General features: G+C 40.5%; 1 protein-coding gene across 1 annotated transcript in view; it reads right to left on the bottom strand.

Annotated features, from left to right (window-relative positions):
• Positions 1-362: 362 nt before the first annotated feature.
• MRPS9 (mitochondrial ribosomal protein S9) overlaps positions 363-13,180 on the bottom strand; it is a 601,112-nt gene continuing 588,294 nt past the window's right edge. Inside the window, exons 9-11 of the mRNA XM_053707665.1 lie at positions 12,085-12,193; positions 10,759-10,928; positions 363-558 (exon numbers count right to left, since the gene is read on the bottom strand). Coding sequence (XP_053563640.1) covers positions 467-558; positions 10,759-10,928; positions 12,085-12,193 — 371 coding nt within the window. The 3' untranslated portion in view covers positions 363-466. The remainder of the gene's footprint in view (positions 559-10,758; positions 10,929-12,084; positions 12,194-13,180) is intronic.

The following is a 13,180-nucleotide window of genomic DNA, read 5'->3' as shown; positions in this document are numbered from 1 at the left end:
AGCACGTTAAAGCAGCGCTTGTAATTGGGTTTTTGTAAACCTGTAATAGCAGCGCTATAGGGAGGTGAAATAACGCCACGGCGGTAGTTAATATCCCTATAGCGCTGAAAACTCGTAATCTAGCTGTATGAAAGGATAAATGACTAGAAATGCATAATTATTAGAAACTGCTCAAGAGACTATAAAAACATTTTTTGCACAGGAATTTAAGAGATTCTGCACTTAAAGGGACTAAAACGGCCTCTATGATTGACTTTTTCCAACTGCTCATAGAGCTACCTTTATGTTGGGGCATATATCATTTGACTATTATTTTTGTTTGTGTATTTGTTTTTGCACAATGATACAATCATGGCTAACAGTCCTTTTAGTATTAAATATTTATTATCAAAATTCTGTGTATGCAAAGTATGGTACATCATAGCGGCTTTAGGCTACATGTGTGCTTCTTTCAGTCTGTGGAGTTTCAACGTTTCTTCCATGTAAACTTTCTGCGAGCTCCCTCTTGTCCAGGCTTTTTGCGCTCTTTTACACGGGGGTCTAGTGTGAGCAGTCCAGCTGAAATGCAGAGGAATCAGTCAGTATAGATGTATATACAGCTTTTATCTTCACATCCTATGGGGCATATACTGTGGCTGCCACCACTACAGCATAGTTGGCATTGGACATAGATTTAAGATACACCAGTATGTAGTTTATATCTGCATTTAGTCTTCACTGTTTAACTGCATATTTTCAGATTTCCTAATAACTGTGCCATAGTCTCGGACATGATCTCAAAATTATATTTTTAATTAAGTTTTAATTTACTATAAACAACACAAAAAAAAAACCAAGGAATACACAAGGTAATAATTTCTGAAATGCAAAAAAAAAGTCTATTATAGAGCATTGTATATAATTTTTATAGCTGGTTTCTGGAACACACTAATGGTCTACATAGCATGTTGCATTGTTTGCTAGAGGTTACCCAGCATTATTACACACTTACTTTAATAAGTAAAACATGTGTGTGAAATAGTCAGCTAAATACAGTGTTGTAACTTTATGCCATTAAGATTCTATGTTTTGATTTGAGCTCTGGGAAGAGGTTGTATGTTAGTGGTCTGATGTATGTGACATACACAACATGATACATGCTAAGTGCTTTCAGAAGGTTTTAGAATTCAAGTCTCTAGTTAAAACAAGTACGTAGCGAGAGCCTCAATAGTAAAGCAATAAACAGACTTCCAGGATTTCCATAAGCTGATTGAACATAGTCAGCACTAAACAGGGAATAAATGTCCACACATTCCATTACTTCACACTGACATCATTTGGAGATGGTTTGCTTGTCTCCTAAGATGGACATAAATATTTGATACTTTCTTTTAGGCAATTTAAATCCAAAAAGATTTGCCAATTTATCTTTTTAATTTAATCGCCAATAATATGATTTCTACAGCTCAGATTATTGGTGATTGAATTAAAAAGAGTGTTTCAGTGGGCAGTGGACAGTGGAAATATTAAATACCGTATTGTTCCGCATATAGGCCGCACTTTTTTCCCTTGATTTGTAGCTTTAAATGTGCAGTGCGGCCTATATGCGGGGTGCGGCCTATAATCGGGTGCTTATCGGCAAATTTGTACTTGCGCAGTACAGCCGAACTTCCGGTGCACCCTGTGGCCTTATGGGGACTGTAGTCCGCTGGAGTTGGATAGTTTTGCAACATTTTGCAAAGGTAATTGGTTTGGATACTGAGCAGGACGCTCATATGCAGGAGCCGCCACTGTGAAGGTGTGTAATGATGCGGTAATGCTGTGTAATACTGTGCTGAGCACAGTGTAATTTGGAGCTTGGGCTTATGAGGGAGGAAGTGAGTGGAGCACACAATGTCACATATGAGTCCGTTTTGCTACTGATATTGTCAGGTAAGAAAGTGCTTTTATCCCCATCACATCGTACCTGCTAAAAATGTACCAGTACATACAAAATTATTTAATATGTTAAAATAAAAAAAGGAAAGATGATGTACTCCTTAGTACTGGTAATTTCAAATGTGAAAAAAAGCCTTTATTCAGCCATTACAGCTTTAATGGCTGAATAAAGGTTTTTTTTTGACATTTTAAATTACTGAGGAGTGCAGCATCTTTCCTTGTTTCTCTTTTTTCTATACTCTTGGGGAAGTGTAAAAGTATCCCCTGGGAGCTGACACCCTGCATTGGGACTCATTGCTTGCACATTGTGTGTGTTTTCTTTAAATTTTTTATTTCTTCAAAATGGCACCCAAACTTTAAGGGTGCAGCCTATAATCAGATGCGGCCTATATGCGGCACAATACGGTAGTTTAAAGATGGATGAAATGGTAAATCTTTCTGGAGATGATTTCCTGAGAGGAAGGCCCTGGATACTGGGTAGTGCTGTTGGAGGAGACTAGTGAACTCATGTGATGACATCATCATTTGCCAAAGGAATAGGTGCTTTGCTTAGACATTAAAGGGACAGTCTACAAAGTATTAACACACACCTTAATTGTTATACCGCATACACCCCACACCATCGAGTGCTACTTCATGCAGGGCAAAAGTTAATACAGTATGCTAGGGAAACTTTCTTTATTTGGCTGTTTTAATATGGCCACCAAACTACTCCACCCTCCTTCTTGTGGGTCTGTTAGTAATCGCTCCCGGCAGTGCACATGACTGGATTACATGAGACACTTGGTCAGACATATTGTGCATGTGCGAAACTACGAGCATGCATCATTAATTTTACAAGTGAGAGCCTGCAACACAAATAGACGTGCCCACTGAATAGGAGGAGTTATGCTGCCATCTTATTATGGCCGAATAAATATAAAAAAAAAAATGTTTCCCTTTGCCCTGCATAGAGTGGCACCGGATGGTGTGGGGTGTCGGTGGTATAACAATCCCAATAAGGTACTTATAAATCCCGCAAAGACTGTCCCTTTAATTCTGTGTGAAATGCTGATTGTTGTTGTAGTGTGGAACAGTAAGACTGTTTTGGATGTTAAAAAACAGAATTTATGTTTACCTGATAAATTACTTTCTCCAACGGTGTGTCCGGTCCACGGCGTCATCCTTACTTGTGGGATATTCTCTTCCCCAACAGGAAATGGCAAAGAGCCCAGCAAAGCTGGTCACATGATCCCTCCTAGGCTCCGCCTACCCCAGTCATTCGACCGACGTTAAGGAGGAATATTTGCATAGGAGAAACCATATGAAACCGTGGTGACTGTAGTTAAAGAAAATAAATTATCAGACCTGATTAAAAAACCAGGGCGGGCCGTGGACCGGACACACCGTTGGAGAAAGTAATTTATCAGGTAAACATAAATTCTGTTTTCTCCAACATAGGTGTGTCCGGTCCACGGCGTCATCCTTACTTGTGGGAACCAATACCAAAGCTTTAGGACACGGATGATGGGAGGGAGCAAATCAGGTCACCTAGATGGAAGGCACCACGGCTTGCAAAACCTTTCTCCCAAAAATAGCCTCAGAAGAAGCAAAAGTATCAAACTTGTAAAATTTGGTAAAAGTGTGCAGTGAAGACCAAGTCGCTGCCCTACATATCTGATCAACAGAAGCCTCGTTCTTGAAGGCCCATGTGGGAAGCCACAGCCCTAGTGGAATGAGCTGTGATTCTTTCGGGAGGCTGCCGTCCGGCAGTCTCGTAAGCCAATCTGATGATGCTTTTAATCCAAAAAGAGAGAGAGGTAGAAGTTGCTTTTTGACCTCTCCTTTTACCGGAATAAACAACAAACAAGGAAGATGTTTGTCTAAAATCCTTTGTAGCATCTAAATAGAATTTTAGAGCGCGAACAACATCCAAATTGTGCAACAAACGTTCCTTCTTCGAAACTGGTTTCGGACACAGAGAAGGTACGATAATCTCCTGGTTAATGTTTTTGTTAGAAACAACTTTTGGAAGAAAACCAGGTTTAGTACGTAAAACCACCTTATCTGCATGGAACACCAGATAAGGAGGAGAACACTGCAGAGCAGATAATTCTGAAACTCTTCTAGCAGAAGAAATTGCAACCAAAAACAAAACTTTCCAAGATAATAACTTAATATCAACGGAATGTAAGGGTTCAAACGGAACCCCCTGAAGAACTGAAAGAACTAAGTTGAGACTCCAAGGAGGAGTCAAAGGTTTGTAAACAGGCTTGATTCTAACCAGAGCCTGAACAAAGGCTTGAACATCTGGCACAGCTGCCAGCTTTTTGTGAAGTAACACAGACAAGGCAGAAATCTGTCCCTTCAGGGAACTTGCAGATAATCCATTTTCCAATCCTTCTTGAAGGAAGGATAGAATCTTAGGAATCTTAACCTTGTCCCAAGGGAATCCTTTAGATTCACACCAACAGATATATTTTTTCCAAATTTTGTGGTAAATCTTTCTAGTTACAGGCTTTCTGGCCTGAACAAGAGTATCGATAACAGAATCTGAGAACCCTCGCTTCGATAAGATCAAGCGTTCAATCTCCAAGCAGTCAGCTGGAGTGAGACCAGATTCGGATGTTCGAACGGACCTTGAACAAGAAGGTCTCGTCTCAAAGGTAGCTTCCATGGTGGAGCCGATGACATATTCACCAGATCTGCATACCAAGTCCTGCGTGGCCACGCAGGAGCTATCAAGATCACCGACGCCCTTTCCTGATTGATCCTGGCTACCAGCCTGGGGATGAGAGGAAACGGCGGGAATACATAAGCTAGTTTGAAGGTCCAAGGTGCTACTAGTGCATCCACTAGAGCCGCCTTGGGATCCCTGGATCTGGACCCGTAGCAAGGAACTTTGAAGTTCTGACGAGAGGCCATCAGATCCATGTCTGGAATGCCCCACAGTTGAGTGACTTGGGCAAAGATTTCCGGATGGAGTTCCCACTCCCCCGGATGCAATGTCTGACGACTCAGAAAATCCGCTTCCCAATTTTCCACTCCTGGGATGTGGATAGCAGACAGGTGGCAGGAGTGAGACTCCGCCCATAGAATGATTTTGGTCACTTCTTCCATCGCCAGGGAACTCCTTGTTCCCCCCTGATGGTTGATGTACGCAACAGTTGTCATGTTGTCTGATTGAAACCGTATGAACTTGGCCCTCGCTAGCTGAGGCCAAGCCTTGAGAGCATTGAATATCGCTCTCAGTTCCAGAATATTTATCGGTAGAAGAGATTCTTCCCGAGACCAAAGACCCTGAGCTTTCAGGGATCCCCAGACCGCGCCCCAGCCCATCAGACTGGCGTCGGTCGTGACAATGACCCACTCTGGTCTGCGGAAGGTCATCCCTTGTGACAGGTTGTCCAGGGACAGCCACCAACGGAGTGAGTCTCTGGTCCTCTGATTTACTTGTATCCTCGGAGACAAGTTTGTATAGTCCCCATTCCACTGACTGAGCATGCACAGTTGTAATGGTCTTAGATGAATGCGCGCAAAAGGAACTATGTCCATTGCCGCTACCATCAAACCTATCACTTCCATGCACTGCGCTATGGAAGGAAGAGGAACGGAATGAAGTATCCAACAAGAGTCTAGAAGTTTTGTTTTTCTGGCCTCTGTCAGAAAAATCCTCATTTCTAAGGAGTCTATTATTGTCCCCAAGAAGGGAACCCTTGTTGACGGAGATAGAGAACTCTTTTCCACGTTCACTTTCCATCCGTGAGATCTGAGAAAGGCCAGGACAATGTCCGTGTGAGCCTTTGCTTGAGGAAGGGACGACGCTTGAATCAGAATGTCGTCCAAGTAAGGTACTACAGCAATGCCCCTTGGTCTTAGCACAGCTAGAAGGGACCCTAGTACCTTTGTGAAAATCCTTGGAGCAGTGGCTAATCCGAAAGGAAGCGCCACAAACTGGTAATGCTTGTCCAGGAATGCGAACCTTAGGAACCGATGATGTTCCTTGTGGATAGGAATATGTAGATACGCATCCTTTAAATCCACCGTGGTCATGAATTGACCTTCCTGGATGGAAGGAAGAATTGTTCGAATGGTTTCCATTTTGAACGATGGAACCTTGAGAAACTTGTTTAAGATCTTGAGATCTAAGATTGGTCTGAACGTTCCCTCTTTTTTGGGAACTATGAACAGATTGGAGTAGAACCCCATCCCTTGTTCTCCTAATGGAACAGGATGAATCACTCCCATTTTTAACAGGTCTTCTACACAACGTAAGAATGCCTGTCTTTTTATGTGGTCTGAAGACAACTGAGACCTGTGGAACCTCCCCCTTGGGGGAAGCCCCTTGAATTCCAGAAGATAACCTTGGGAGACTATTTCTAGCGCCCAAGGATCCAGAACATCTCTTGCCCAAGCCCGAGCGAAGAGAGAGAGTCTGCCCCCCACCAGATCCGGTCCCGGATCGGGGGCCAACATTTCATGCTGTCTTGGTAGCAGTGGCAGGTTTCTTGGCCTGCTTTCCCTTGTTCCAGCCTTGCATTGGTCTCCAAGCTGGCTTGGCTTGAGAAGTATTACCCTCTTGCTTAGAGGACGTAGCACTTTGGGCTGGTCCGTTTCTACGAAAGGGACGAAAATTAGGTTTATTTTTGGCCTTGAAAGGCCGATCCTGAGGAAGGGCATGGCCCTTACCCCCAGTGATATCAGAGATAATCTCTTTCAAGTCAGGGCCAAACAGCGTTTTCCCCTTGAAAGGAATGTTAAGTAGCTTGTTATTGGAAGACGCATCAGCTGACCAAGATTTCAACCAAAGCGCTCTGCGCGCCACAATAGCAAACCCAGAATTCTTAGCCGCTAACCTAGCCAATTGCAAAGTGGCGTCTAGGGTGAAAGAATTAGCCAATTTGAGAGCATTGATTCTGTCCATAATCTCCTCATAAGGAGGAGAATCACTATCGACCGCCTTTACCAGCTCATCGAACCAGAAACACGCGGCTGTAGTGACAGGGACAATGCATGAAATTGGTTGTAGAAGGTAACCCTGCTGAACAAACATCTTTTTAAGTAAACCTTCTAATTTTTTATCCATAGGATCTTTGAAAGCACAACTATCTTCTATGGGTATAGTGGTGCGTTTGTTTAAAGTGGAAACCGCTCCCTCGACCTTGGGGACTGTCTGCCATAAGTCCTTTCTGGGGTCGACCATAGGAAACAATTTTTTAAATATGGGGGGAGGGACGAAAGGAATACCGGGCCTTTCCCATTCTTTATTTACAATGTCCGCCACCCGCTTGGGTATAGGAAAAGCTTCTGGGAGCCCCGGGACCTCTAGGAACTTGTCCATTTTACATAGTTTCTCTGGGATGACCAACTTGTCACAATCATCCAGAGTGGATAATACCTCCTTAAGCAGAATGCGGAGATGTTCCAACTTAAATTTAAACGTAATCACATCAGGTTCAGCTTGTTGAGAAATGTTCCCTGAATCAGTAATTTCTCCCTCAGACAAAACCTCCCTGGCCCCATCAGACTGGTTTAGGGGCCCTTCAGAACCATTATTATCAGCGTCGTCATGCTCTTCAGTATCTAAAACAGAGCAGTCGCGCTTACGCTGATAAGTGTGCATTTTGGCTAAAATGTTTTTGACAGAATTATCCATTACAGCCGTTAATTGTTGCATAGTAAGGAGTATTGGCGCGCTAGATGTACTAGGGGCCTCCTGAGTGGGCAAGACTCGTGTAGACGAAGGAGGGAATGATGCAGTACCATGCTTACTCCCCTCACTTGAGGAATCATCTTGGGCATCATTGTCATTGTCACATAAATCACATTTATTTAAATGAGAAGGAACTCTGGCTTCCCCACATTCAGAACACAGTCTATCTGGTAGTTCAGACATGTTAAACAGGCATAAACTTGATAACAAAGTACAAAAAACGTTTTAAAATAAAACCGTTACTGTCACTTTAAATTTTAAACTGAACACACTTTATTACTGCAATTGCGAAAAAATATGAAGGAATTGCTCAAAATTCACCAAAATTTCACCACAGTGTCCTAAAGCCTTAAAAGTATTGCACCCCAAATTTGGAAGCTTTAACCCTTAAAATAACGGAACCGGAGCCGTTTTTAACTTTAACCCCTTTACAGTCCCTGGTGTCTGCTTTGCTGAGACCCAACCAAGCCCAAAGGGGAATACGATACCAAATGACGCCTTCAGAAAGTCTTTTCTATGTATCAGAGCTCCTCACACATGCGACTGCATGTCATGCCTCTCAAAAACAAGTGCGCAACACCGGCGCGAAAATGAGGCTCTGCCTATGATTTGTGAAAGCCCCTAAAGAGAAAGGTGTCTAAAAAAGTGCCTGCCGATATAAACTTATCAAAATACCCAGATTAAATGATTCCTCAAGGCTAAATATGTGTTAATAATGAATCGATTTAGCCCAGAAAAAGTCTACAGTCTTAATAAGCCCTTGTGAAGCCCTTATTTACAATCTTAATAAACATGGCTTACCGGATCCCATAGGGAAAATGACAGTTTCCAGCATTACATCGTCTTGTTAGAATGTGTCATACCTCAAGCAGCAAGAGACTGCTCACTGTTCCCCCAACTGAAGTTAATTCCTCTCAACAGTCCTGTGTGGAACAGCCATGGATTTTAGTAACGGTTGCTAAAATCATTTTCCTCATACAAACAGAAATCTTCATCTCTTTTCTGTTTCTGAGTAAATAGTACATACCAGCACTATTTTAAAATAACAAACTCTTGATTGAATAATAAAAACTACAGTTAAACACTAAAAAACTCTAAGCCATCTCCGTGGAGATGTTGCCTGTACAACGGCAAAGAGAATGACTGGGGTAGGCGGAGCCTAGGAGGGATCATGTGACCAGCTTTGCTGGGCTCTTTGCCATTTCCTGTTGGGGAAGAGAATATCCCACAAGTAAGGATGACGCCGTGGACCGGACACACCTATGTTGGAGAAAAGTATTTTTTAGTTTGACTGTGACTATTATTTTTAAGAGATAATATTGCTGTTGGTTAAATTCAAAGCCTATTGGAAAACTGTGTGAAAACAGACTTATCACACTTTAAATGTGTTATAAGCATGAGATTGCCGGTGTCAATCTTGGCTGTTTGCACAGCCTTTTCAGTGTAGAGGAAATTGTGCATACTTACACATGGTAATAAATATAATATGGTTGATCACAATCCTTTAGAGAAATACAAAATTTACCATTAAAGTTTTAGTAGTAAAATAATTTGTTAAGCTTCTCTAAAGGATTGTGGTCGACCTATTTTATAAATATATATATTTTGGTTTAATACGAAGTAAAAAAACATTACTTGCAGTACACTTTTAAACATGTACATATGTTCAATAAGATCATAATAATCTTATACTTTATGAATAGCAATAAAGTGATTATGTGTTAATTTTATAATAGTTGTTAAAATATTTTGTTTTAAACATATTGGTTATTATCAATAGAGAATTAATTAGCTGCCAAGCTCTTAGATTGTAAACTCTCTAGGCAGGTGGGCCCAGTAATCCTTCTGTCCCAGTCTGACCTTGCTATTTTGTCTATTGTACCCCCTGCATAGCGCTGATGATGCCTTTGGTTAGGTATCTTTTGCTAATGTCTGTGTAAATCCTTGAGGACATCTCCTTGAAGACCCTTTGGTTCTTTTATTTTTTGTCTTCTTGTTTTCAACTAGATCTTGCTGTTCTATTTTTTACTTATCTGAGGGGTTTTACATATTCCAATGGGGGCTCTTCCACCAGATTGGAATGGAACTATTTATTGTTATACACAAGGAATAATAACCAAATGGACAGAACCAACATAAATATTAGATAAGCCCCAAGCTTGCACATACAATTGAGGAACTGCATGATAAATAATGAGTTTACTGATGTCTTAGGTTTGATAATAACATTTGAGAATATTTACACAATTTGATGCTTAACTTCCCTTTCGCAGTGTGAGCATTATTCATAGCTCCCATTTTTCAAAAAGCAGCGGAAAATGTTCTAAGCCAGGGAACCTGTCAGCCTGAGTTTGGTGCTAGAAAGGCAGCAAATGCCGCCTGCATTTAACAATGCACAATCAATGCTTGTACAGCGCCTCCCTTTGACCTTGCATAACAAATTGTGCAAGACCAGGACTTGTCATTTATAACTGTAGTCTTCAATATGAAATAAGAGACTCCAAAACATTTTTCACACAATCCGATAGTGTGACTTGTGAAGTAGCGGACAACCAGACTAGTTTATCATGATTGTATACAAATACACGTTCTATCTTATGCATTGCACTGTGTGTATTACTAATTAGCGGGTGTCAGGGACAAGTGGAGCTATTTAGAATGTGTTAATGCTGGATAACACTCATATTAAATGCATGTTAATGTTAAAGATCTAGCAACAAAAGTTTCAAAGAGTGAAGCTGAATCAGGATAAACCACACACGTCATGCTTATCTTTTCTACTAAAAAAATAGATTGCACATCTGGTGAACAACTCAGTTTATAAATTTAAACCTTACACCTGAAGAAGAAGACACATTGGGAATGGTAGCCCTCTCCTCTCCCATGCAGATCTCACAATGTATTGGCTGAGAATTATACTTGTGCTACATACGGCAGCAGAGTGGAGAGGGAAATCTATGTGACATGGTTATGTACTATATGTGTGAGAGAAAGAAACTGGGCAAACACTGTGGCTTCTATATTATATTAGACAGTGTCTCCTACCCTTTGTGTTTATTTTATCATGCTTTGGCGTCACTCTTTTTGCTGGTTATATATTAATTTATTAATAAATAATTATGGGGACTGTGCTCTTTATAACCACTCACCTTGTCTCATGGATTCCACATCTTTCTCAGAGGCAAAGCTAAGCAAAGCTCTAGAGGAAGCCAGACGGATAGCTCCGGCCTGCGAGGACCTTCCTCCTCCAGTCACAGTGCACTCCATGTCATGTTGACCAAGCCGGTCGAGGAACTGGAATGGAAACATCAATTGCTCCCTAAAAAGATAAAGCAACTTGATTTGTGCTCTTACACTTTAGTAATATACTGCACTAAAAAGTTAGAATAAAAAATGGCATTGCTAAAACTACTTATTATGGAATTTGCTCATTTATTAAACAGTGAGCACAGCATATATCCCTTAATATTTTGTCTTCTAAAATGGTCATCCTAAGTAGGCCTATCTCTTGTAAATGTATAGTTCAATGTGCCTAATTAAAAGGGACGGTAAACACCCTGTGAACATTTTCATATATATAAGTGTACACTGATCTTGCCTGCAAATGTTCATGACAGAAAAGCGCCTTTAATTATTTTGATTGCATTTCCTTTCTTTAAAGTCCAAAACTCCCCCTTACCATGTATGGATCCATCAATGACCTTTATAGTCTGGTAGTTTTTGTAAAGTTTTTGAAGAGATTTAACTACTGTGTCACATCTTAGGAAGATTTTTTTCACTCTATACGCAGCAAACCACATTTTGTATGTACTATTAATCAAAACAATTTTTTTTATGTTGCATATATAGTATACATTCTTTTCAAAGGAGTATGCTTTTGCTTGATGCACCCTTATTTAGTCAAGCATTAGTGCCAATATTTTCCTGCCAATGCAATGCCCTGCAGTACTCTCGTTACTGCACACACCCAGACACCATCATACACAAAACCCTTCAAATGCCTCTTTTTCTACATCTCCATCAGTACACATTGCTGCTTGAAAACCAATACTACAATTAGAAAGTAATGAAAAAAAATCAAGAAGCAGATCATATTCAATTGAGAGCAATGGAAAGACACATAAAATAGACAAGCCTGAAGGTCATATTATACCATACAGTGTTTTCAAGCAGAGCAACAATTGCTTATACTGGAGGTTATGGCACTATTACACATTCTATTACTGTATTGTTTAAAAACTGCTAGAACATTATCTACAGCTACAAGTGTAGTGTTCCTACTAAGAACGTCCAGTAGGTGGTGCTGCAGGAACACACACAGCTAGATATTCCCAGCTTGTGCTACTGCTGAAAGTGATACATTAGCAATTTGAAAGCCCCAAAAAGGTGTCACGCGGCAAAAAAAGACTATCGCTTTAACGTGTACAGTTTGTACAGTGCGCTATATAATAGATACATTTCATGGGCTGCTTTACCTGTCTTGCAGTACTGAGAAATATTCCAGGTAATCCACTCCATTTACCAATATGTTTCCACTTCCGTTGTCTCGCAAAACAACTGTAGCTTGAGCTGTTTTCCTTTTACCTAACAGGGAAAAGAAAGTGTGAATATGATGTGCCATGAAAGGCAGGAAATGAAGTTACTAGTCTATTCTAAAGCAGCTTTATTTCCAGCTACTAGCTGAGATGTAAAGCCCTGGCTACAGGCACGCACACACACTGACAACAATATACAACAGCTAGTACAGACTAGATCTTATTATCTAAGGAACCTCAACAATATCTCAATACCACCTTGGCCACATATAGTGTAAAAACACCCACAGTACTAAGCAGACTAGGTAGCCTGTTTTATTTTTTAACAGTTGTCTCACTGGCACAAACCACTCACTAATAATGTGACCAAGCCACTCGATATGAACTTTTTTTTAAAAAAAATTTGTACTATGACCATTGCAATGCAATCCAATTAGCGCTGCGGAATCTGTTGGCGCTCTACAAATAACCGATAATAATAATAATCCAAACTAAATATACCAAAAATATATATTGTGCTACTTCATTTTTATGGATTTTATTTGCTAAAAAGCGGGTTATACCTATACCCCCCCCCCACCCCCAGTCTCAGTTGTTGCATGAGAAAAAGGTTAGATTACAGTGGTTTCTTTTTATTTGGAAGGTAACAAAGAGCATCAAGAGCCTTAACACAAACATTTTCTTGATTCCTCATTTACGTCTATTATCAAATTTACTTTGTTCTCATGGTATTCTTTGTTGAATAGCATACACATTTTTCTTTCATGAGTCAGATAGAGGATGTGATTTTAAACAACTTTCTAATTTACTTCTATTAGCAATTTTTCATTGTTCTCTTGGTACCGGCCCATTTCTGGAGCACTATAGGGCAGTGCTCCAGATGCCTACCTAGGTATCGCTTCAACACAGAATATCATGGGAATTAAGCAATTTTGATAGTAGAAGTATAAAATAGAAACTTTTTTTAAAGTAGTGTGCTCTGTCTGAATCCAAAAATAACATTTTTGGGTTGCATATCTCTTTAAGTAGGTAGCCT

This window comes from Bombina bombina, chromosome 3 (assembly GCF_027579735.1).
Source record: "Bombina bombina isolate aBomBom1 chromosome 3, aBomBom1.pri, whole genome shotgun sequence".
NCBI lineage: Eukaryota > Metazoa > Chordata > Amphibia > Anura > Bombinatoridae > Bombina > Bombina bombina.
This window is presented reverse-complemented; position numbering and strand designations above follow the sequence as displayed.